This window comes from Pelecanus crispus, chromosome 1 (genome assembly GCF_030463565.1).
Source record: "Pelecanus crispus isolate bPelCri1 chromosome 1, bPelCri1.pri, whole genome shotgun sequence".
NCBI lineage: Eukaryota > Metazoa > Chordata > Aves > Pelecaniformes > Pelecanidae > Pelecanus > Pelecanus crispus.
This window is the reverse complement of record NC_134643.1, coordinates 227,101,254-227,127,314: the sequence shown is the minus strand read 5'-3', so window position 1 is coordinate 227,127,314 and position 26,061 is coordinate 227,101,254. Positions and strand designations below refer to the sequence as shown.

The 26,061-nt window shown below is 52.4% G+C and overlaps 1 protein-coding gene across 3 annotated transcripts in view; it reads right to left on the bottom strand.

Annotated features, from left to right (window-relative positions):
- Nucleotides 1–25,574, bottom strand: part of STIM1 (stromal interaction molecule 1) — a 117,093-nt gene extending 91,519 nt beyond the window's left edge. For all 3 annotated transcript variants that reach the window (XM_075716660.1, XM_075716665.1, XM_075716673.1), the window contains exon 1: nucleotides 25,466–25,574. In XM_075716660.1, the coding sequence (XP_075572775.1) occupies nucleotides 25,466–25,574 (109 nt within the window). The remainder of the gene's footprint in view (nucleotides 1–25,465) is intronic.
- Between the last annotated feature and the right edge of the window lie 487 nt (nucleotides 25,575–26,061).

Genomic DNA, 26,061 nt, shown 5'->3' with positions numbered 1-26,061 from the left:
GAGAAGTTTAACCTCAACCCCGTGTGCTTCACTTGGCCTCTGACTAGTTACGAGGTGACAACGCTCAGTACACGGCGCAGCAGAGTGTAAAAAGCAGCAATTAGAAGGAGCAACAGTGGCAAAAATTGAAATAAACCTCTTTATTAGTAGGTAAAGATTATTCACGTTAGGGAAACAAGAGGGAAACAAGAATTTCTTTTTTTTTCCCCCCTCTCCTTGTCAACCGAACATGTTGCTAAAGCAAAGAGGGAGCACTTTGGGTTACGTCAGCTCCGAGGCCGGCTTCCCCGTAAACCCAAACAGCACTCGCGCAGAGGAAGCAACGCAGGGAGGGAGGAAGCCGACTGCCAGCCCAGCCTCCGACCGACGGCAATCCGCTGCTGGAAAACACCATGCTGGCGACCGGCAGGAAACATGGACAGCTCGGGAGGAGGCAGAGCCGTGCTTCCCTGTCCCGGGGTGTGCTCTCCCCCCTTAAAATCCCCAGTCGCCGCTAACAAAAATACACACAGCGCCGCCGCCGTGCGAGTAGCCCTGCCGCGGCGCGCCGCGAGTAGGTCCGGGAGAAAAGCATCGGTCGGACAAATTATTGCAAACGGCAACAACCCTAAGCACGCCGTTACGAGGCAGGCATTCCTGAATTAGAATTCTCCTGCCCCAAAACAACAGCTGCCACCTTTGAATGCAAAAGGAAAATAAACGGTGAAGTCCCAAAGTCCCGCTCGCAGCGGTACTGCCGCAGAGGTGTGGGAAGGCGTGTGTCGCGTTGGCACAACGCCGCTGAGCGCGGGCACCACGCTGTCAGCAAATCTGGCCTGCCCAGCTGGAAGCTGAGCTGGTGCCGCCTCGCTAATAAAGGTTGTTACTAAAAAAAAAAAAAAAAAAAAAAAAAAAAAAAAAGGCATCCCAGTTCAAGCCAAAAAAAAAAAAAAAAAAGTCTTGCAATGACTCATTGTGGGACATGGGTTAAATCAGATAATTTTATGCCCTGTTCTGCTATGTTGGAAAATGGAAATGCTCCTCTTGGAGAACAGAGCGGGGAGGTTCACAGCTGCAAAGCACTTTGACAAATAATACATTGAATAAAGTGACTTTGTCCTGTAGGTGCCCAGTGAAAGAGGAACTTTATAGACAAGGATGCTGAGCACTGCATCCATGCGGCCGCTCGATCCGGTGGGGTCCCAGCAGCGCCGAGGGCACTCGGCCCGGGGCAGCCGAAGGCGACGCACAACCCACGAGACGCCGCCGCCGCCGCCTCCCTAAGTTATCAAACCAGAGGACCGTGGGGCTGTCCGGCTGTCCGGCTGTCCTGATCGAGCGCCCACGCCAAGCACGCAGGCCTCAGACGGCTGTTCCGAGCAATCCTCAGCAGCGTTACGGGGCAGCCGGCTCGCGGAGCCCCGGGGCCGTGCGAGACCGACGGCGTCCGCTGAGCATGGAACCACACTGCCGAAAGCAGGAGGGAAGGAGGAAACGCTTTCCAGTTGCGGCGAGCTGTTATTCAATCAGCTCAGCATCTTTTGAAACCTCGCCCTTAGCTTGAAAAAAACGCTCCTGGAACTCCAAGGGGCGAGCTCCCAAGCCTGGCTTGCCTTGCAGATCAGAGGATGGCAGGGCCATTAAGCGCGTTCCGGAAGAGCAGCGATTTCGGAGCAATCACAAACCACTTCTGCTCCTTCCCCGAAGATGGTCTTTCAAAAATCTTCAAAGCTATTTGCAGTAATAAAATGGCTTTAAAAGGCAAGCTGACAACTCATTGGACAACGTGGTCCTCATCTTCCACACAGAGGGAAGAGTTTCAGCGTGATGCAATCCGTGTTAATGTTCAGCATTTTAAAGCAACATTGTTGTCTAAGTAAAAAAACCCAAGGAAGGGACCAGAATATGCCAAATTTTTTCCTCAGCACAGCTCCGTTGCTATCGCAGCTGCCGTTCCGCTGACTTTGTTAAATTCATTGTTTAATCCTCCCCGAGACTACCCAAAGCCTAACCCGCGGGGATGTTCTCACTGCAGCCTGGCAGCGCGGAAGCTGCTAAAGCACGGCCCATCCTCGTACGTCGGACGAGACATTGCGGTTCACCCGCGCTACGCCGGCTCACCTTTCTCCCCATCGTTTTTAAGCCACGATGTCGCTGCTGTCGGCCCTGCTGCTTCCCACTAGGCAGACTGGAGAGGCAACATCACAGGTTTTACAAGACGCCGTCGTCCAAAGCGCAGCTGCGCGGGCAGGACGCGGTTTAAGGCGAGCTCCAGCAGACGAGAGAGGAGGCCGTTTTCCAAACACTGCTCGGCCGAGCCATCAGACTGCAACAACCACCCCCGGGCAGCACGGTAACGCGGCTTTCAGTCCGGACCCAGGCTGCCTTTGGCTTACGGCGCGCAGCACAGCCCCAAAGCTGCTACTGCATTTGACTACAGAACGTTGCGCCTCGCCGCAGAACACCACAGCCGAGTCCAGCGGCTGTAATTTGGAGAGGGTGCGTGAATTTGGGGGTTGGGCTGGATGAGCTCTGAAGGTCCCTTCCCACCCAAAGCGTTCTGCGGTCCTAAGCATTCTATCATTGAATCATGGAATGCTTTGGACCACAGAACGCTTTGGGTGGGAAGGGACCTTTAGAGGCCACCCAGCCCAACCCCTGCAGCGAGCAGGGACAGCTTTAACCAGAGCAGGGTGCTCAGAGCCCCGTCCAACCTGGCCTGGGATGTTTCCAGGGATGGGGCCTCCACTGCCTCTCTGGGCAACCTGTGCCAGTGCCTCACCACCCTCAGTGTAAAAAACTTCTAATGTCTAGCCTAAATCTATTCTTCTTTAGTTTAAATCCATTATTCCTTGTCCTGTCACAACAGGCCTTGCTAAAAAGATTCTCCCCATCCTTCCTGTAGGCCCCCTAGTTCACAGAATCACAGAAGGGTTTGGGTTGGAAGGGACCTTTAAAGACCATCCAGCCCAACCCCCTGCCACGGGCAGGGACATCTTCCACTAGATCAGGTTGCTCAAAGCCCCGTCCAACCTGGCCTTCAACACTGCCAACGATGGGGCATCCGCAGCTTCTGTGGGCAACCAGGGCCAGTGTCTCACCACCCTCATTGTAGGAAATGTCTCCCTTATGTCCAATCTTTAAGCTTTCTCATAAACCCCCTTTCAGCACTGCAAGGCCGCACTAAGGTCTCCCCGCAGCCTTCTCCTCTCCAGGCTGAACAACCCCAACTCCCCCAGCCTGGCCTCGGAGCAGAGGGGCTCCAGCCCTCGGATCATTTTGGTGGCCTCCTCTGGACCCGCTCCAGCATGTCCATGTCCTCCTTGTGCTGATATATATGATTCTATGAATTAAGGAAATGCCAGAGGAAGCAAGAGAGGCCTCAATCAAAGACAGCAGCCAAAGCGTTTCATGAAGTTGGCTTGAAACCCCCCAGGACAGCGAGCATCCCACCACCGCCATCACCGCCTCAGGCCATCTCCATCCTTGGGGCCCAGGCAACCCAAACCGTACAACCCCACGCAGCAATCGTTATCACAGAATCACAGAGTTGATAATCATAATTATTTAGCTTTACCTTTTGCTTTCTCCACGAATCTCACGGCTCACAGGTAACACAGACCGTCGGAGCGAACGCTGAGCGTTGCAGAGAAACCCTCTTTTCACCTTCCCAAGCGACTGAGCATGACTAGCGCATCTTCTCCACGCTACAGCTTTGCACTCCACGCGTGTATACGTTTTACTGCACCTTGGCAAAGCGAAGGCTCACCACACACGTGCTGTACGATACGCGTGAGATCATAGAATCATAGAATCGTTTAGGTTGGAAAAGACCTTTAAGATCATCCAGTCCAACCATTAACCTACGCTACCAAGTCTACTCTAAGCCAATCAAGGGTAGACTGGACTAAACCATGTCCCAAAGTGCCACCTCTGCCCGTTTTTTGAACCCCTCCAGGGATGGGGACTCCACCACCTCTCTGGGCAGCCTGGTCCAATTCTTGACCACCCTTTCCGTAAAGAAATTTTTCCTAATTTCCAACCTAAACCTCCCCTGGTGCAGCTTAAGCCCATTTCCTCTTGTCCTAAATGAGATGTGCTGCTTAAACCTTCACAAGGGTTAATTTAATTACTAGCTCCCGAACTCTCAGCTCGCTTTCACAACAGGAATGACACGATCGATCTCTCTTCGTTATTTCCAAGTGCCAAGGATGGAAAGCGCCATTCAAAGCCACCCCGGGCACGAAGCCAGAAGACTGGAGTCGAGTTTGACCCCGTTCGGCGCTATTTCAGCTGAACAAACAATATCTTTTCCCTATTTATTCGGTAAGAAACTGGCCCCACAGAGTTTCAGTGAGAAGGGTAAGTCACGTACGACTTGGGAAGGGAACGGGAGCGCCCGGTTTGAGAAACGCATGAGCTTTGGTCCCCGAAGCGAGTGGCCCAGGAGTGCTTTCGCGGCACAGCGGGTGCTCGGGCGTGCAGAGCAGCACAAGGAGGGCAAAAAAATAAATTAAGCGGACTTGTTCTTCGGCACGTCATAAATCCTCCACGCAGACGGGTTTAGAGTTCAGGTGCGAGCACCACGCAGGAGCTCTGCAAGCAGAGCCCCTTGCATCGCTAAGCGCTAAACCAGCCTCTGGTTAAGGAACGATTCCCAGCAGAACTTTATATTTGGTTTGGGATTAGAGAAATTATTTTCCCTCCCCCTCACATAACCTTCCCACATGTGTGGGTGCCTGCCGCGCAGCTTACAGCTGGCGGGCCGCTGAATCAGAAATTAGAAATGGAAGAGACGTACGCGGTCATCGAGGCCGGCTTGCTGCCACGGCGCGATGCTCTCGGCAGCGTGACCCCGCGCTCCGCGTCCTCCCGGCTGCGCCAGCAGCAGCCGCAGCACGCACCGAGGGCCAGAGGTACTTTAATGGGAGTTTTGTGTATTAGAACAGGCTCCTTAGAATAGCAATATTCTTATCGAGGAGATTTCTTTGAACGTTCAAGTCCCTACAAAGCACTTAAGTGTTGAACAGACATCAGAATATAAATTTTAAGTTGAATCAAACAGCAGCTTACAATAGTTTATGACCAACACGAATAATCAACTTAAGTATCCATTAACTGTATTTAGAAACAGAACACTTAATTTACATTTAAGTTAATTATAGACTACCACAGCTTCCAACAATAGAAGCGACTATTTAAGCTATCTACTTCTAAATAACAAAAAATAGCCTTAACTTATTTAAAAAAAAAAATTTCAAAACACATATCGGAGGGACCATAACTTTCTGCATGACGTAAAGCACCAAACTCGAGAAAGACAGTAGGCTTTAAGTATCCAAATTAAAAATACTGTGATTACTGCACAAACGCGAAGACGCTGAAAGAACAGTATTATTGCCATAGCTTAAAAAATAGTTAAATCCTAACAGAAACACGCATCTGTTCTCTTCTTGAGAGACACGAAGACAGTAATTATAAAGACACGGCCAATAGAGAGTGGCTGCCCTGCTCTCGTCAGCGAAGAATGAAGATTTTATGGATACGGGGCTGGACGATTCAGTGGAAAATGTACCCGCTCTGTTTAAAGAGTTCCAGAGGAGCTGCAGCAAAAAACTGGCTTTGGGTCCTATTAAAACAAAGGCTCCAGCTTTATCAGCACCCGTGCTCCAGGCAGCATATAAAAAGAAATGCACGCGTGAAATCTTGACCCCAACGTCGGTAACGCCAGGCTGCGGGGCCCCTGCTGCAGCAGCTGGCTTTGCTCACCACGGCCACGGTTCTGAAAAAACCTCTGGGCAAGCTTCGTTAGCTTCGCCGCGGCTCGGCGTCGTGGTTCAGCCCCAGGCAGCAGCTCAGCACCATGCGGCCGCTCACTGCCCCCTCCCCGGGGGGATGGGGGAGAGAATCGGAGGAGTGAGAGTGAGAAACACTCCTGGGCTGAGATAAGAACAGTTTAATAATTGAAATAAAGTAAAATGGTAATGATAATAGTAACAATATAATAATAACAATATCCAAAGCAAGTGATGCCCAATGCAATTGCTCACCACCCGCCGACCGATGCCCAGACAGTTCCCGAGCAGCGATCGCTGCTCCCCGGCCAACCCCCCCAGTTTCTATACTGCCCATGACGCCGTATGGTATGGAATGGCCCTTGGGGCAGTTGGGATCAACTCTTCTGGCTGTGCCCCCTCCCAGCTTCTTGTGCCCCTGGCAGAGCACGGGAAGCTGAAAAGTCCTTGACTGGCACAAGCAGCACTGAGCAACAACTAAAAACATCGGTGTGTTATCAACATTCTTCTCCTACTAAATCCAAAACACAGCACTGTGCCTGCTACTAGGAAGAAAATTAACTCTATCCCAGCCGAAACCAGGACACTCGGGCACCCGGCAAAGCCCCCGGCTATGCAGACGGCAGGCACCCGCCGAGGGGAGGCTCGCAGCCCTCGCTTGCCTTTCAAAGTTCACTGCAAGAGATTAATAAACGAGGTGGGCACCCGAGCAGACACCCATTCACCTCTCCTTTGGGGAAAGGGGCTGCTCATCAGCCAGTGTTTCTGTCTGAAGGAGAGCAGAGTCATGGAATCATAGAATTGTTTAGGTTGGAAAAGACCTTTAAGATCATCCAGTCCAACCATTAACCTACACTGCCAAGTCCACACTAAACCAATCAAGGGTAGACCAGACTGAACCATGTCCCCCAGTGCCACCTCTGCCCATTTTTTGAACCCCTCCAGGGATGGGGACTCCACCACCTCTCTGGGCAGCCTGGTCCAATGTTTGACTACCCTTTCCGTGAAGAAATTTTTCCTAATATCCAACCTAAATCTCCCCTGGCGCAGCTTGAGTCCCTCCGAGCCATTCCAGCCGCTCCCCAGCTCACCTGGCTGCGGGGCCGACCAGGCTCGTGCTGTCACCAGGAAGTGTGATTTGCCAAGTTTTTGGCAACCTCACTCACTCAGGAAAAGAAAAAAAACAAACCACAAACCATTTGTGCTGAAAATGTTTATTTTACTTCTCAGGCTACATCAGCTGATAAGCAAAACCCCGTGATGTATTGCGTTTCTCCCTATAAACTCCGTCCCGCCAAAGCCTTTCCAGCAGTACGAGCACAGGGCCATGCTCCCTGGACGTGCTGCTGATATATTTCCCGAGAGCAGAACTATCGCCTCTACAGCGTTTCTGCACTCCTCCAGCCAGGAAAGAAGTGACCAAGTTTAGCAAGCATCAGGCTACCAAGAAATCTCTTCTCAGTCCCTTTCATCTCCTGCAGCCAACACCTCAAAGGCAGCAGATCATTAAGCACCCGACTTAGCAGCACCAGCAAAGTAACGCTATTACAGTTTTAGCGGCTTTTACTCTCTGGGCTTTCTACCAGCTATGCCGGCATCCACAGAAGTGGAGAAGAGTTGTAGCGCTCATCTTCAGGCAACTGCATCGCACGCCCAACTCATTAGCCTCGTTAGGCGAGCACGCCGAGGGAGAAGGAGCGTCTCCGGCTTGGCCGCGCTCCCTTCGTGCAGCCTCCAGCCTGAAACCGGCTTCGATGGGGCAGCATCTTGCTCTCGGCAGGCTGAGGCTGCCGCTCCCTCCCTTCAGCTGATGAAAATAGAGCTTCTTTTTCTATTAAGTGGTTGTATTTGACGATAGGAGCTCTGGAAAAAGACTGCTCGCTTTATGATGACCTACAAAGAACTATACATTTAGCCCATAACTGATTTTTTTTTTTTTTTTAAGTCATCATCAGTAAGTGGTAATTCCTTGCAGCTCTCCTGGGCAGACACCATCTCTGCAGGGACCTGAGGAGCAGCAGCACCAGGATCTGAGCAGTAACACTTGGGTTATGTTAAACTGAAAAAAAAGGTCTGTCAGTGCTTAAAATTCTGGGTTACTTCTGCTCTGCTGTACTGGATCGGGGTTACGTTGATTCATTATTCAACGTCAGCTACATTCAAGTCAAAGAATTGAGTCAAAGAAAAGAGACCTTATCACTCTCTACAACTACCTGACAGGAGGGTGCAGTGAGGTGGGTGTTGGTCTCTTCTCCCACGTAGTTAGTGATAGGACGAGAGGAAATGGGCTCAAGCTGTGCCAGGGGAGGTTTAGGTTGGAAATTAGGAAAAATTTCTTCATGGAAAGAGCGGTCAAGTGTTGGAGCAGGCTGCCCAGAGAGGTGGTGGAGTCCCCATCCCTGGAAGCGTTCAAAAAATGGGCAGAGGTGGCACTGGGGGACATGGTTCAGTCTGGTCTACCCTTGACTGGTTTAGTGTGGACTTGGTAGTGTAGGTTACTGGTTGGACTGGATGATCTTAAAGGTCTTTTCCAACCTAAACGATTCTAGGATTCTATGATTCTAAGATTCTAACTGTGTTTACTAAAGGCGTAACTTTGGCTACCAGTACGGTTGTCTGCCAAATCCTAACGCAAATACACAGGTGTTTCAGGAGCACAAGTCCGGACCCCTCTGAATCTTTTTTAGTACCTCATTAAATAGGAAAAGAGATACTCCAGTCTCTCACTCTTCAGGCAGAAAAGATGACTTCCAGCATCAGCCTAAGGTTGAAAAGATACCATGAGCTTTTCTCCTCCCCTTCAAACTGGGCGACTTCCCTGCAGTTTCCCGATCCCGTATCGGCGTTCCTCCCCACTAAAACCAGTCTCCTCTCTCACGTTCTGCACTGAAGCCTTCATCTGCACTTTTACCAATGCTTGCATGAAGACTCTATTGAACAGTAAAACCTTTTTCTTCTTTCCTTCCAATGCAAATTTTCTCTTTTTATTAAGACAGTTGTATTCTGCTGCAACGTCCAAGAAACTGTGTAATTATATTTGCGGTGTACACCAGGTTTGCCACAACTAAGCAAACCTTCATTAAGCGCTTGGTAATTTGAAAAGAATTTAGCCAATACCAACAAAAAAAAAAAAAAAAAAAAAGGAGACCTGACGTCAACACTGTTCCCATGCAAATACTACGTGGAGACAAGCATGGAGACACGGCTGCTGTAAAATGGGTTTATAGTAAGTGAACACAGTAACTGTTGTTCATTTACATTTTGAATAAATAATGGCGAGCTACTGGAAGAAGACTACCATTAAAGTAACGCAGTTGAAGAGAACGTGCTCTCTAGCATTAGTTACAATGCTTTGGAATTTTTTTTTTTAAATCTTTACTGGGACGGGTATTACCACCAGCCAGCCCTCAAGCCTAATTGCAGGAGAGAGGTCTAGATGAGCGAGAAACAAGGATCTTCTCTGGACATGCACCAGCTGCAGGAACCTCCCGATCCACCCGACGGACAGCCCACGTGCCGCCAGCGAGGAGCGTCCCCGCGTGCTTTTCCTTCAGTTCTCACCCGCAGCCAAAGCTACTCTGGCTGAGAACTTGGATAAAAAGCAGTATCGGTAACGTCTGGATTTTCCTCCTTGGATGCAGCAGTGCTCCAAGGAGAGGCCACGCACCGGTCTCATCGAACATGAGACCGTCAGATGCACGTTTAAAGGGCTGCCCAGCCCTGCAAAGCTCAAACCCGCTGCACAAAATGTCTTCTGCAAACCCTCTTCATACGAAGGAACGAGAAAACAGGTATGAAGAAGTTAGAATCACAGAATCATAGAATTGTTCAGGTTGGAAAAGACCTTTAAGATCATCCAGTCCAACCATTAACCTACACTACCAAGTCTACTCTAAGCCAATCAAGGGTAGACCAGACTGAACCATGTCCCAAAGTGCCACCTCTGCCCGGTTTTTGAACGCTTCCAGGGATGGGGACTCCACCACCTCTCTGGGCAGCCTGCTCCAACACTTGACCGCTCTTTCCATGAAGAAATTTTTCCTAATTTCCAACCTAAACCTCCCCTGGCACAGCTTGAGCCCATTTCCTCTCGTCCTATCACTGGTTCCTTGGGAGAAGAGACCAACAACAACCTCACTACACCCTCCTTTCAGGGTAGGTGTAGAGAGCGATCAGGTCTCCCCTCAGCCTCCTCTTCTCCAGGCTGAACACCCCCAGCTCCCTCAGCCGCTCCCCACCAGCCCTGTGCTCCAGACCCTTCCCCAGCTCCGCTGCCCTTCTCTGGACACGCTCCAGCACCCCAATGTCCTTCCTGGAGTGAGGGGCCCAAAACTGGACACAGCATTCCAGGGGTGGCCTCCCCAGTGCCGAGTACGGGGGGACGATCCCTGCCCTGCTCCTGCTGGCCACACTATTCCTGACACAAGCCAGGAGTTATCAAAGTTATCAAAGCAAAGGGAAACTATTCCTCTCAGGAATCTGCATCCCGGAGGGCCGCGCAGCTGCCAACCACCTCATCAGCCAGAACTTGCCTTCACCAACCCTGACCTCCCTGCTGGCTAAGGAACACTCCACACTCCAAACCAAACCCTTCCTCTGCCTTCACCAACAAAGGCATTTGCTCGCTGAGCAGAGGAAGCCTACTTTTGGCTATTAAGGTTCAAACACCAGATTTCTATTTTGTTTCTAGATTAGCACAAGGATAGCGGGTCTGAGATGCCCAACACCACTAGTGACAGCTTCCAGAAAGGGAGGGAGCACGGCGCTGGGCCCCAGCGTGAAACTCGAGCGCAGGGTGACGAGGAGAGCACAGCGTGACGAGCCGAGCACAGCGTGACGAGCAGAGCGCAGCCGGGGAAGAGCAGAGCGCAGGGAAGAGTGGTTTGCTCACAACCACTTGCTGCTTCTCCACCTGGACACAACTCTGAAGAGAGAGACCCCGTGAAGGTAGCTGACCCAGCAGACGAACAGATTCATGTCAAGGTGCTAAATTGACTTTACAAGCCAGTGCAGGTTTCCGTGAACTCCCCCATTACGAATCGTGTCTTAGCCGTGCCCAGGAGATGATGGATGTCCCACAGGCTGGGCCACCAAGCTGACATTTGTGAGAGGGTTCAAGTCCCTGCTCTGACAGGTGACTTCCTGCGTGACAATGATACCTCTGCACTTTAATCCTTCATTTGAAATAGGAAGACTAGTGCTTCCACATCCTACAGTATTATGAGGTTAAATATACTAGAGACCGTGAGGAACTCTGAGGAGCTTGGAGCGACGTTCCCAGCGCCGTCGTTTGGCAGACGCTGGAGGGAAAAACCACTTTTGCTCGCAGGTCCTCTCTGGTCTTTAACCAAAGAGCAAGAGTTGGGTTTGTTTTAAAAATGAATCTTACCTGAGTGAATGGCAGTTTGAGAGTTTCCCCCAAGCCCAAAGGAATCACAAGTACAATCGCGAGAGTGAACAAATTACACATTTACGGTTTTATTTTTGTTTGCACCATCCCTGGAAGTGTTCAAAAAATGGGCAGAGGTGGCACTTGGGGACATGGTTTAGTGGGCATGGGGGTGTTGGGTTGATGGTGGACTGCTGATCTTAGAGATCCTTTCGTACCTTAGTGATTCCTGGTTTTCACTTTTGTTAAAAAATAATCCAGCCACTAAGCACGGAAACATGAAATTGCTACTTTACCCTTAATTGGTTTAGTGGTAGACTTCGTAATGTTAGGTTACTGGTTGGGCTGGATGATCTTAAAGGTCTTTTCCAACCTAAACGATTCCATGATTCTATGATTAGCAAGGTGCTGGATCCTCCCCGTGCTCCCAGCCTCAGCCTCTCAGGAGGGTGATGGAGCGATCATAATGCTGGGATTTGGGGCTCAGGGTATCTGTGCACAGACTGACTGCTGTTCTTACAAAAGACCCGACTACGTGGTGCAAACAGGCCGGGCCAGAAAATAGCCAAAGGCTACTGAAAAGAGGAAAGGCTGAGGTGAGCCACTCCCCACCGGGGAGCCTGCCGGGGGAAGCGGTATGCCTCCTTATAGCACAGTCACAGGGAACGGAAAAGCATCCCAGACATTTCACCTTGTTAGGCTGAGTGGCTGAAAATAGCCACAAGATGAAAAACAAACCAGTTGGACAACTTCTCCAAACCGTAATGCTAAAGCAAACACGGAGCAGCAAGCTGGAGGCAGGGTGCAGGACAAAGATGGAGCCGTCTTCGGATTTGAGCTCTCGGTGCGCGGAGCTCCAGAAGACAAAGCCGCTTGTCACCGCAAAAGGGACTCAACTCACCCAGCGCCGGCTGCTTAAGCTGCCCCTGTAACCCATGGAAAGGGACAGGCACCTCTGGAGAGCAGCTCCTCCACCTAACAGGGGTAGGTGAAACAGCCACACGAAGACGCTCATCTCTGCAGCGATGGCGCAGGAATAGTGGGCATTTCGATCAAGATACAACTCCTAAATGACAAACTCCAAGGGTTGAGCCTCACCCTTACTAAGTCACATAAGCACGAAACATTTTTTTCTCCAAGGGGAGAGGGGGGAAGAAGTGGGAGAAAATAACACGAGACCCCACCTCCCACTTTTCACACCAACGGCTGAAAGCAAAACTTTCGCAGAATTCATCCTGCTGCCTGCAGTGTGGGAAAAGTGCACAGAGTGCCCCCAAATATCCCTTTCCACCTCTTCTCTTTTTTAAAGATACAACAAATTAAAACAAATGAGAAACAGGAAACCCCATTTATCTACAAAACACCGAGTGCAAACGCTCAGGAAACGGCACGGCCCACAAGAAACCACCACGAGCAGCGTGATCCTAGGCACGCCACGCCATGGGATGCTCGGCAGCTGCCCGCATCCGACTCGGCCCTGCCTCTCCTCCGGCTGCTGGAGCAGACGCCGAGCCCGCCGCCCCAGCCGGGGCAAGCGTTTTTTCACAGCCGCAGAAGCCCCACCGCTCTCTCAGCAGCTGCCGAGAGCTTTTCGGATGGCTGAGTGATTTCCCAGAGGTTTGCACGATGATAACAAATGAATCTGTCGGCTCCATCTCCGAGACGAGCCTCCAGGAGCAGTTTCAGCAAGGGCTGAAGGAAATCACAAGCAGGGCGGTGCTCCCACGGCTCCTAGACGCACCGAGGCTCCGCAGCACTGGAAGCGTTCCTCTGGGTTCCAGCGATCACGACACCTCTGTGCTCTGCCAGGGCCAGGACATTGGGGTGCTGGAGCGTGTCCAGAGAAGGGCGATGGAGCTGGGGAAGGGTCTGGAGCACAGGGCTGGTGGGGAGCGGCTGAGGGAGCTGGGGGTGTTCAGCCTGGAGAAGAGGAGGCTGAGGGGAGACCTGATCGCTCTGCAGCTCCTGACAGGAGGGGGCAGGGAGGGGGGGGTTGGGCTCTTCTCCCAAGTAGTTAGCAATAGGACGAGAGGAAATGGGCTCAAGCTGCATCAGGGGAGGTTTAGATTGGATATTGGGAAAAATTTCTTCATGGAAAGAGTGGTCAAGCATTGGACCAGGCTGCCCAGAGAGGTGGGGGAGTCACCATCACTGGAGGGGTTCAAAAACGGGCAGAGGTGGCACTTTGGGACATGGTTTAGTGGGCACGGTGGTGTTGGGTTGATGGTTGGACTGATGATCTTAGAGATCCTTTCCAACCTTAATGATTCCTAGTTTTTACTTTCATTAAAAAATAATCCAGCCACCAAGGCAGGAAACATGAAATTACTCCTCTCCTCTTAATTGGTTCAGTGGTGGCCTTGGTAATGTTAGGTTACTGGTTGGACTGGATGATCTTAAAGGTCTTTTCCAACCTAAACGATTCCATGATTCTGTGACAGCACCGAGGTGGGACGAGGACAGCACCCACCACTGCCCCACCGAGAGGTCCCTCTGCCCGCAGGGCTGCCGGGTGCGTTGCCATCACCATTCCCACAAACACGTCGGCATCTCCTAAATTAGTTTTCACGCTCCCCAGTCTCACACCTCCTGGAGTATCTCCTCCTTTATTCAGAGGGCTTCCAGGACACAGCTTTGTTAAGCGACTCTTCCTAAAGCAAGCCAAGCTGCACCCAGTGCCAGCTGCAGCTGCCCCCCCGATGGAGGCTGAGGAACCTCTTCATCTTCCCGTCAGGGTGGCAGAGGGTCGCAACCCGCACCTCTCGGGACACCCACCGCCAAAGCCAGCCTCGGGGCTCCCCGCTACGCGGCCCGGCTGGCAGAAAGGGTTTCCAACGCCTTTTGCCTTGAGGGTCGCGATCGCTGCCAGTGGCATCCCGCTATGCATCACCTCCGGGAACCGAAAAAGCCACGCTCGCCCTCCGAGACCATGGGCGTCTGCTACGGAGCAGAGGTGGGGGCTGCTCTGCCAGGGCCCAGCGCCATCCTACACCACCAAATCCCTCCGGAGCATCACCAAGCTGCAATATTTTTGCGTCTCCATCAAAGTTTACGCTCCCAGGGCTTGCCCCGGGGAGGAACCGGCCCACGTCCTCCTGTGCAGAGGGGTGTAGCTAGATGCGCAAGGGTTTACAAATCACACAGCTAAAAGCATGGGCATAGACAAGTCGCCCTTTTCTGGTCCCTTCCACAGTTTTTAAAAGAAAAAAAAAAAATTTCTACTCCTCATTTTGTAGTTTGAAGAACACATACAGCATGAGATAACGGGGAACACCGAATCGCTACCTCCTTTCCGATCTTTAATCGACCATTTTCACATAAACGCTTCATTCCCGATTTCTTTCTTTTTCCTTCCTACAAGCTTAATGCCACCGATGACGGGTCAGAGCCTGACCCAGCTGCAGGAATATCAAAGAGAGGAGAAAGCTCCAAGGCTCCAGGAGGACCTGCACAGCCTGTTAACGCCATCGCCTTTTCCCTTCGGCAGTAACAACCGGCACCAGTCCTCAGCGCCAGCGACCACCCTCGGCAGCTGGGAAGAGCCAAGGCGGGATGAAGAGGGAATAATACTGCAACAGCCTGACTGTTCTGGAGGTTTCCCTCACCGCACTTGAAATCCTGGAGCTTTTCAGTAACAAGCACAAGTTCTCCAGGCTGGCACATGATGACATACTTTGATTTTTGCCTTAAAACTGCAAAGCAGCTGGAACAAAAAAACACTCAGGCGGCAGCTATTTGGAAAATAATACGTTCAGAAATTATTTCTCCCCCCCCCAGAAAAAATTAGGTTTTATCCTGCATCTGTCTGTCTATATCAAGGAAAAAACCAACTTTTTTTTTCTTCTGCTTACTCACGCGTTAATTATGTACTGGCACTCTTACAAATCTAAACATACGCATTGCTTAGCGGCTTTAATCCCGCATTATTTCTCCCCTTTCTGCAATACAAAGCTTAACTTGACTAGCAAAGGGGCAAGCTGTTCAAACAAGCAAGACGTTAATTTGTAATTCAGACGAGGAACATTCTTAAAGCTCTGGTGTTTATTATGCTTCTGTCCTCTGAGAATCGCAGAATTGCAGGCACCAGAGCTCAAAACCTGAAGGAATGAATTGAACTGACCTTAAAACTCCGCTCTTTGGGGAAAAACAATGCAAGAAATGCTTAGCTACAAAAATAGCGCATTTTCATGCAAAACACGTGGCGCAAGCATGTGTTTGCTAACAAACATTGCCGTTTCCTATCAGACCGCTACTGCTTCTGCTTTCTGAAGGCTGGCTGGGATCGGTAAAGCTGCCTGGCATTTCCAAGCCCTCAAGGAGGTGAAAGGACAGCCCAGTTAAGACGACGTAGAGCTCCCTGGTAGGAGAAAGCGCACGTACAAAGCGGCGCTGCACTCGTCTCCGTGGACCCCGCAGACCCCCCTGTAGCGAAGGCAGGCAACATATACGTGTGCCAGAGAAAGAGGCACCGGCGAGAGAGCAGCTTCAAGGAACTTTTGGTGGTTCCCAAAGCCAGCCGGCAAAGATGCCCACGACAACCCAGCGAGCTAATGCGTTTTCCAAAGCGGGAAAAAATAGGTTACTTAAAAATAGGTCCGTAAATCCAAACAAACAAGCATCGCGATACTACTGTTTCATAAAGATAAAACAAACAAGCGTAGATAATTCACATACAAAAACATGCACGTTTATCTTAACGACTTCCGTATGTTCCTCTGACGATTTTCATATCAGTTGTGGAGGTGGGTACTTTGTCCTGTAACTGCCGTAAAAAAGAAATATTTCAGCTGGGCACCGTTGTGCCATCACTCCGGCTGTCACCCGGCTCCCCGGGACGGCAGAGAAAAGCTCACCTCCATACACCACCGCACCGACCCCGCTCTGGCAGCTAAAAGGTTGATATTTATTTAGTTTTAGTACGTTAAAAGAATAATTCACCGGTAACGCTTCCACCCCGGTGCCCAACACCCAGCTCCCAGGGGAGCCGCGCTGGCAGAACGCCGGTTTTTAAGGCACAGGCTCACAGTTTGAGGCAGAAACTCCTCAAGGCTCACGTGGGCTGCAGGAGCAACGGGGCGATGGTTTAATTAAAGAGTCGATCGTCCACGCCTGCCGGAGGACCAGCATCAACCGCTAAAAAACGAACCGGAGTTCCAGCGGTGCTAGAAAATTCAATCACGCAGGACTGCAGGGGCTGGTTAAAATGAAGGTAAAGGAAAAATAGAAGTCTGCCGGAGAGGCCGGCTTGGATCAGATCGCACAAGCGAAGGCAGGCGGGCCAGCAAGACGGACATCGCTTACACAGGCGTAAAACGGCGCTCGAGCTCCAGAAGCAACCCCAAGTCCTTGGGGTGGGAGGTGGGGAAACGGAAGGTCCCGAGGGCTGCGCTCTGTGGCAGGGAGAGAGCAGAAAAGAGGCCAAAAAGCCGCGTTATTAATAGCACTTGACGACAATATAACGAAGGGTGATCAAAACTCCTTTTCCATCCGTGGAGCCGAGGGATTCCCGGCTGGCGCTGCGGACCTTGGCCCAAGCAGCGGTTCAGCCAAAGCCCTGCCTCCCGCTGCCGGCACGGTCCCGCCTCGGCGGGTATCCGCAGCGTGGTTCCACGCAGCCGGACCCCCCGTGGCAGACGTACCCCACGAGGCACGAAAGCTTTTGTGCCTTTTTCCGCTTTTCTTTTTCCGCTTTTGGAGCAGAACCGAACTTAAATCTGATAGAGACAGGAAAAGGTTAAAGATTAAGCATGCGCTAGCAACGCTCGCCTTCGAACGCGGCAAAGCCAGGAGAAAAATCTGATTTTCCCTGGAGTTCAGTCACCACCTCTAATTCTCCTCCATGGATAAAACCACCCATTTCACACTCTCACTCATTCCAGTAAGATTCCCAGAGCTGCCCCAGCAAGAACCACAACACCCCAGTCTCCAGCTTGCTCTGCCTGCTTAGCAGCCTATTTCTCCCTATCTAGCTTTGTTTTTAAAGTAAAGCTAATTAATGAAGTAAACAGGTTTGTTTTTTTTTTTCCCCAACGCTAATAGATGGTGCAATTAGGACTTCCAAAAACAAAACGCAAGGCCGGTTACATTCAAGCAGCTGAAGGCAGCAAAAGGGTAAGCAAGTCTTGGCACTGCAGCTGGGCTTGCAGAACTACAACGGGACAAGTGCCACCGCCGGCAGCTTTTTTTAACCAGCGCAGCCTCCGAGTTGAATAAGCAGAAGGAGAATTTTTAGAAGCAGAGGGATAACCTCATGGAAAACTGTTGCTTTTCAATCACCTCCTCATGCACCTTCCTTTTAACAAACAAATCCACGTGGAATTACACCAGGGTGCCCTTTACTTCCCTTCCCTGGCCAAAAACCAGGCAGATCTCAAAATAAAACTCACTGCACGCTAACGCAGTTCCCCCTGCGGTATCGGTCTAAAGCACAGCGTGCGCCGGACAGACATCTGTCTCCTGCCCGGAGGAAGAGGAGGCGAGAGCACTTAGCAAGGAGAGAATTACGACGTACCAATATACACCAAGTAGCCCACGAGCCAAACACAAACCAAGCAGGCACCAGAAAAGCAAATTTTTTTTTTTTTTTCTTTCAAACGAGGCACGCTCCATTTCACCATGACCATCAAAAGCATCGCAGACCCTGCCGGCCACGCCATAAGGGATGTCAGGAGGCTTCATCACACATTTATTGTTTCATAAACCGGGCGGTTTGTAAGGTACGGCCCTGAGAAAAGAGGATTTGGCGATGAAGACACCAAAAAGGCTCAACAACCCCGTTCAGGATCTGTTTCCAGTCACGTTCAGGATCTGTTTTCTTCCCAGGCATCTCCAGGCCGCCGGGGTCAGGCACGACGTGGGGTTACCTGGATCCCTGCCCTGACGCTCCGGTCCGTGCTCCGAAAGCTCAGCCTCCCCAACGCTTTCCACGCGGTCAAAGTTAAAGCCACGTTCTTCTCTCCCACCGGGATGTGGTGAGGGCAAAGGCTGTGAAGTGGCTTGGAAGGTCTGAGCACGAGCTTTGTGCATACTTACCATAGAATCACAGAATCGTTTAGGTTGGAAAAGACCTTTAAGATCATCCAGTCCAACCAGTAACCTAACATTACCACGTCCACCGCTAAAACAATTAAGGGGAGAGTAGCAATTTTGTGTTTCCTGGCTTGAAACAAACACCCCGGCGAGCTCACCTCTGCTGCTTCGCTCCAGCCCCGCGACAGCAGACAGCATCAGCGGCACCGCCAGCTCCACCCGCGACGCTGCCCGTCTGAAAAAACTACCTGGGAGGCATGAAGAAAGCTGCTTTGCAAAGTAATAAATAAGTAAAAAAAATCAACGCTCCAATCCAGCTGAGCATCGCTCCAAGTTTCCGGGCCAAGAGAGGGAACAGAATCAGCAGCAGGCGGGAGCCAGGAGCTCCCCAGCAGCGCTCCCAGCCGAACGCACGCCCGTCCAGCCCCGCTCCTCTTCCACGCGAGGCTGCGCTTCGATGCCAAAAGACGGCAAGTTCTCCAGCTCTCAGAAGGGCGATTCCTCGAGATGAGTTCCATTCCTAAACCAAGCAAAGGCTGCGCAATCCACTGAGGTTTCCAATTCAGCTGGTACAGAACATTGACTGTTTCCTGGCAGCGTTTTCCAAGTATTCTCCGAAACTACGACTTCTCCCTTGCCCAGCCCGAGGCTGCTGCTTGCACGTGCAACTCCTACTCAGCGAAAGCGCATACCGAGGAAGAATTAACGGCAGCTAAAGCAAAAGGCACAGTAGCAGAATCCCTCTAGTCCTGGAGACAAAGACTCCTCTAAAAAGCATTTCACTGTAAAGCAAAAAAAAAGCCTAGCAGGTGACTGTATTTCACCAACTCCTCCGGGTCTGTGGGAAAGGCAGGGGTGCAAGAGTTACTGCAAGGAAGGCGCGTTCTGACAAGCCGGGCCGTGTACCTCCCCGGAGCCGTGTACCGCCGTGGTCCGGGACGGGCTGCAGGAGGATTCGGAGGTTTCCAGCACGCGAGGATGAAATCCTGCAGCGGTTCTGTTTACCCAGCACCGGGAGGTTAAGCAACACCGGGGAGCAGCCAGATCAACGGTATCTCAATTAGCGCTCGTATCGTAACACCACCGGTTTTATGCTGATCTCCTGACTTCGAACGGTAAGACTTTTTTTTTCTAAAGGCAACTCATAAAAGCACCTTACTTGCTGCAGTGGATGAAATCAGAGGCTCTGGCAAAGGAATAGAGGACAAATGCAGATTTTGGCATCATGGTGGGTGACATCAACTTGAGCACCATGAAAGAAATGCAGTGACATAATGTTTTATCAACTGAGCAACTAGCGATGACAATATTTAAATTGGTAGAAGAAGTAACCATCCGTTTGCATTCCCACCTTGCGAGATTACCACATCGAGCTTTCAAAAGACACCACTAACTCCACATTCTCTTCATATGCCAAAAGATTTCACCGCACGTTCGAAGTCCAAAAACGATCACTTTCCAAGCTAGAGATTTTGTAGCAAAGGGTCAACTTTCCATAAAACCCTGCATCTTAGAACGACAAGTATAGGAGTTCTCAACTGCAGTGCCCGGACACAGCATCATCAAACAGGAATTTCCCACACATCCCCCCCCCCCAATCAAATTAATCACCAGTTAAAAGCTTGTGGTTGTAACCCCACTTCATCACACTTATTTTGTTAAACATTGTGCTGTGGTTTACCCCGGCAGCAGCTCAGCACCACACAGCTGCTTGCACACTTCCCCCCTCCCCAGCGGGGTGGGGGAGAGAATTGGGGGAAAAAAAAAAAAAGTAAAATGTGTGGGTTGAGATAAAGACAGTTTAATAGGGAAAAAAAGGAAGGGAAAATACTAATATAGTAATAATAATGTCCAAAGCAAGTGATGCCCAATGCAATCGCTCACCACCCGCCGACCCATGCCCAGCCAGTCCCCGAGCAGCGATCGCTCCCCACGGCCAACTCCCCGCGGCTTATAGACTGAGCATGACGCCGTATGGTATGGAATGGCCCTTTGGGCAGCTGGGGGCAGCTGTCCTGGCTCTGCCCCCTCCCAGCTTCTTGTGCCCCCGGCAGAGCCTGGGAAGCTGAAAAGTCCTTGCCTGGTGTCAGCACTGCTCAGCAACAACTGAACCATCAGGGCGTTATCAGCATTATTCTCATCCTAAATGCAAAACACGGCACTGTGCCTGCTACTGGGAAGAAAATTATCTCTATCCCAGCCCAAACCAGGATGTTCCTTGTTTTTACACATAGCTTAGGCTCAAAGTGCTACAGGCAAATGTAACAGCTCTGAGGATGCGCATTCAGGTTGTCTTTTGATACCGTCTTGTCGTGGTTCAGCCCCAGCCCCAGCTCAGCACCACGCAGCCGCTCGCTGCCCCTGCCCCGATGGGATGGGGGAGAGAATCGGAGGAGTAAGAGTGAGAAACACTCCTGGGGTGAGATAAGAACAGTTTAATAATTGAAAGAAAGTAAAATGGTAATGATAATAGTAACAGTATAATAATGATAGTAATAATAACAATATCCAAAGCAAGTGATGCCCAATGCAATTGCTCCCCACCCGCCGACCGATGCCCAGCCAGTCCCCGAGCAGCGATCGCTGCTCCCCGGCCAACCCCCCCAGTTTCTATACTGCCCATGACGCCGTATGGTATGGAATGGCCCTTGGGGCAGTTGGGATCAACTCTCCTGGCTGTGCCCCCTCCCAGCTTCTTGTGCCCCTGGCAGAGCAGGGGAAGCTGAAAAGTCCTTGACTGGCATAAGCAGCACTGAGCAACAACTAAACCATCAGTGTGTTATCAACATTCTTCTCCTACTAAATCCAAAACACAGCACTATGCCTGCTACTGGGAAGAAAATTAACTCTATCCCAGCCGAAACCAGGACACGTCTTAATTTTTTTTATAACTTGCGTTCCGGTAACACACTGACATGCCCCCCAGCTGGGGTAAGAATCCCACGTGTTAAACACCGCTCAAACAAGAGCCAAGACGACTCTAGAAGTCTTGCGATGGAGGAATCAAGGCAGGGAAGCAGGAGACGGGCGCGGGGAGAATTGAAAGGAAGGGAAAGAGGAGCTGTTGTGCCACGGCGTAAGAAAATGCCAAACCCTGCCCTGTGCCACCGCTGCACCAGAGGGTCCAGCCCCTCACCGGCACCGCCTGGGCACACGAGGTTTGCGTCGCCCAGAAAATGAGTTAATCCCCTCACGCTATCCAGAGCCCAGCTTTTACCTGCTGCCGTAAAGAGAGACGGGGAAAATCCACACCAGGATCCCTAATCTGTTTCAACGATGCCAGAACGGGGACCCAAAGGAGACCCCAGACCTCCTCTGGCACAGGCGGAGCGTGGCAGATCCGGCCCCGCAGCCCTGCGGACGGAGGAGCACTGAAAGCAACCTCAATATAACATGAAATAAGGCTCAGGGGAACGCAGACTTGTACTATTCCCATATTACTGTACGGAGACAGAGCGGGTACGAGTCTAGCAAAGCAGGCAGCTGTGGATGAAAGGTATCGCCAAGGGAACCAGGAATGAATCCAGCCATCCAAAGGCATCCTTCACAGCCAGTTTTCCTTGGCTCTCCTACACTGAAGGCCAACCTGAGGGTCCCCAGCGTAAGCAACAGCAGTGACATTTCTCACTGTCCACCCACGCCGGTCTGCGCAGAAGGCAATCAAGTGAAAAAAATTAAGAGCAGCAACCCCACTGATACCAGTTTACACGACGGAATGAAAAACAGGCTATTGAGCAAGCTCACCATTTTTATTGAGATAAAATTTAAAAGCTTTTGACCAAAACAGTTGACGGTGCACATAAAACTTCCGTAAGACGTTTGCCATAACCCCAGATGATGTTCTGATAAGGACTATTGCCAACAGAAAAATGAGCAAAACCTGCATTAAATAGGTTAGACTGGGGCAACTGATAGATTACAGCAAGTAAGTGGAAAGAGGAGGGAAAAAAAAAACCCCAGCCTTACCACCCGACTAATATTCACAACGATGCCCACGAGGAGCTTCTCTTGCCCCTTTTAGAGGAGGGGGAGTGTACGAAAGATCCCAGGGCTGGAAGCTGGGGCTAGACAAATTCATGCTAAAAATAACCGCCAGCGGGTGAAAACAATAACCGCAGGGTGACTGTCAGCACATCCTGCGCAGCGGCGGGGGGACCGGCCGCCTTCTTCACAGCGCCGCGGTTTGCCGAAACGCGCGCAAAAAAAAAAAAAAACCGGGCTGCTGGGAAATTCGGGAGGTTTAGCACCTTTCGGGGTCTGCGCTACTCCGGGGGTCGGGCTGCGGGCCGGCCGGCCTTCTTGGCTGTAAAACGCACGCCACCTCCGTCTCTGCGCCTGGTGAAACGGCTCCTGCGCTTTTGGAGCAGAACCGAACTTAAATCTGATATAGACAGGAAAAGATTAACGATTAAGCACTCGCTAGCAACGCTCGCCTTCGAACGCGGCAAAGCCAGGAGAAAAATCTGATTTTCCCTGGAGTTCAGTCACCACCTCTAATTCTCCTCCATGGATAAAACCACCCATTTCACACTCTTACTTCAAAAAAAAAAAAAGTTTTAGGCCTCAGAAACATATACTAATCCTTGATAAAGCATGCCAATGCATCCCTTGAACGTGCACAGGAATCTAAGCGACCGAGCCTAACAAGCAAACGCTGCTGAAACTCACGCTTCTGCTCCCTACAAACACCACTTCCCCACACCTCCTGAAAAATGTCACTGTTCCAGGGAAGAGCAACCGGTGCTGTCGGGTTTTTTTATCATTAAAATCATGCCACGTCAAAAAAAAAAAAAAAAAAACCCAAACAACAGACCAAAAAAAAAGAACCTTTTCACTTCTGAAAAATCTGTCAAAAATGAACCCTTTCGCTTTCAAAAACCCACCAGCCACCTACCTCTGCTTCAGGGTAAGAGCCCGTGCTGCTGCAGACGCGCGTGCAGCAAACACAACCCTCATTTTCGGCTTCCAGGGAACACAGAAGGAAAAGTGTCATGCGCTGTCTGAGGATATTCACTGCACCGAACCGCGAGCAACAGCTCCAAAAGCTAAAAAGCAAACGGCCAAGCGATCTCAGAGGACGCATTAACTTCGAAGCTGCGTTTTAGCAGAGTGCAACGAGCAGCACCGAACTTCCCAGCTCCCCCAGCCAGGGACGCGGTGCGGTTACACCGCGAGTTACCCGCATTCGGAGCCAGCAAACCCCTTACTGACCGCGTTCGCCTGCACGCGTTGGGCTTCAGCCCGCAACCAGCTTATTCCCTTGCAAGGTGCCACGTGCTGCTCTGCGGGGTTTTTAAACCCAGAATTAACTCGACCATACCAGTCGTGAAAAGCCAAGAGTAAAGAAAAGTAGCTCTTCTGCAGGAAGAGCCCACCTATAAATTGATTTTATTAAAGAGACCAGGTCTCTGCACTGCTCCCTGCCTGCCCTGCCCTGCTCAGAGAGAGAAGAGCAAGTCAGCAGCTGAATCACTCGGGCTGCCACACTTCTGCAGGGCCTCCAAAAATAACTCATCTGGAAATTCCTTGGAGGCATAAACCTTGCCTCATCAGGACTGCAGAGATCCAGTTTCCTTAATGGAGCGGACTGGATGCGAACGGGCCTAAGGATTTAGGATCGCATATAAGGAATATATAAAAAGCAACTTCTTGCAGAACGGCTAGCATGTGGTGGGTACTAAGGAAAAAAAAAAAAGCAAGGCACATAAATCATCACGTCACCGAGATGAAACAATCTGCCTGCCCAGGAATCAGACACCGAGTTCCCGATCGTTCGCCCGATACCGCGGTTCCAGGGACTTGCCCTGTTCTCCCCAACCAGCTCCGTACACAAAGCCAAACGCCTTCTTAGCAACGCTGCTGCGGCAGCTTTCATCTGTATGAACGTGAACGCCCACACCTGCACCTTCCACCGTAACCAAAAACCCTCCGTGAGCCCCAGGCGCCGGGCCCTTGCTAGGACATCGGCCCGAAAAGCTCGGCGAGGGAGCAGCCCCGCACCCACGCAGCACCTCCCCGCCACAATTCGGGTTCGGAGGTGCTCAGCACCTTTTTTTTTTTTTTTTTTTTTACCACCCTGACCCGGCACGTTATCCCTTGGGGAAGCCTGCGCCAGGCGGGACCTTCCGGAAGGGATCCGGGCTGCGGATGGCGGAGGTGCAGAAGCCACCCAGGTGCTGACAGCTCCGCTCGCCGCCGAGCAGAAAGTCGCGCTCAGGCGGGCTGACCCGCGCCCAGGCTGCCAGCGCTTCCGTGGGACCCTTCCCCTTCAGAAACCAATTTTATTTCTTCACCTGCAGCGCTCACAGGACACAACTCACTTGTTTCCCCCCCCCCCCACCTCTTCTTAGCACGCGACAACTCGGCACCGCCGCAACGAAAGGGCGCGGAGCTGAGGATTTCTGTTTCGCTACCGACAATTAAAAGCACGTTTTATCCAGCCGGCTCCCAGCTCTGACCTCAGGGACCGTCACAAGGACACGCGGCAGGCACCAGCGCCCACGGTGGCTTCACCGATTCCCAGCCCTCCGCCGAGGCCGGCTCTGGCAGCAGCGTGCCGCTAAAGCCCGGCTCCCGGGGGGAAAATCCACCCAAGCCCGGAGGAGCTTGGGCATCTCCTTTCTTTTTTGCTGGGCTGTTGGCTTTTGGGGTGGAAGGGAGGGAAATTATGGGGAAAACAGAGCAGCTGGCTGCTGGGTCTTTGCTAATTCTTCCTCTCCAGGGCTGAGGGGTGGCAGAAGCTCAGCCTGGAGCGGGGCAAGGGTGGAGGGGCCGGCCAGGCTTACAGGACCCCCCGGGCCCCTCGCCCCCAGCCCGCTCTGGGGAACGTCCTTAAATAAATCAACCGAACGCTGGCATTTTGCGAGCAGACCCGGTCGCAATCGGAACCTTGCTGCGAGACGCTCTCGGAAGCCAAGTCGCTGGAGCGCGGCGCAGCAAGAAGCCGAAATTATTTTTTTGCTCCTTCTTTTTTTTTTTTTTTTTTTTTGCTCCTTCCAGCCCTTGCCCCGAGCGCTCCGGCTTTCCCAAGCTGGCACCGGCTCCCGCCCCGCCAAGCCCGCAGCCGCCTCAGAGCCCGGGCCGGGCCGGTTTCGCTGCCCCTCTCCGGGGGAACCGGCCCGAAGCCAGGGGGCTGGAGGCCCCAGGGGCCGGCCCGCACCCACCGGGCGACCAACGCGACCCGGCCGGGAGCCCTGGGGCGGCGGCGGCGCCGGGGGGGGGGGGGGGCGAGGCCCGGGGTGAGGGGACGGGGCCGCGGCGGGGCCGCTCTCACCTGAGATGGCGGCCTCGTCCAGGTGGGAGCCGGGGGGCCGCTCCGCCCGGCCCTGCTGCAGCAGGAAACCGCACAGGACCCAGACGGCCACTCCCGACCGTAAATCCATTTCCGCGCCCGCCTCGCCGCGTCCCCCGCCGCTGTCAGCTCCTCCTCGGCATCGGCGGCCGCTCAGCTTCGCTTCGGCTCACGCCGCACCCCGGGGCCCGGTGGCAGCGGCTTGGGCGCTCGGCCGCCGTCCCCAGCTGGGCGGACCGTGGGTTACGTCCCGGTATCCCCGCCCGGGCCCCGCTTCCCGCCGCCCCGGGCCGAACCGGGCAACCGCCTCCCCCCCCCCCGCCCCGCAATGGGCTCTCCCGGGAGAGCCTTCCCCCCCGCCCCCCCCCGCAGTGGGCTCTACCGGGAGAACCCAGCTCCCCCCCCCCCCCCCCAGCAGTGGGCTCTACCGGGACAACCCTGCCCCCCCCCCCCCCGCTCCCGGTAACCTCCCCCCAGTCCGCTCCTTCCCCCCGCCCCCCCTGCAGCAGCGGTGTCTCCCGGGACCCCCCCGCCGCGGTCTCTCCCGGGACACCCCCCCCCCCCCCCACCGGCCCGGT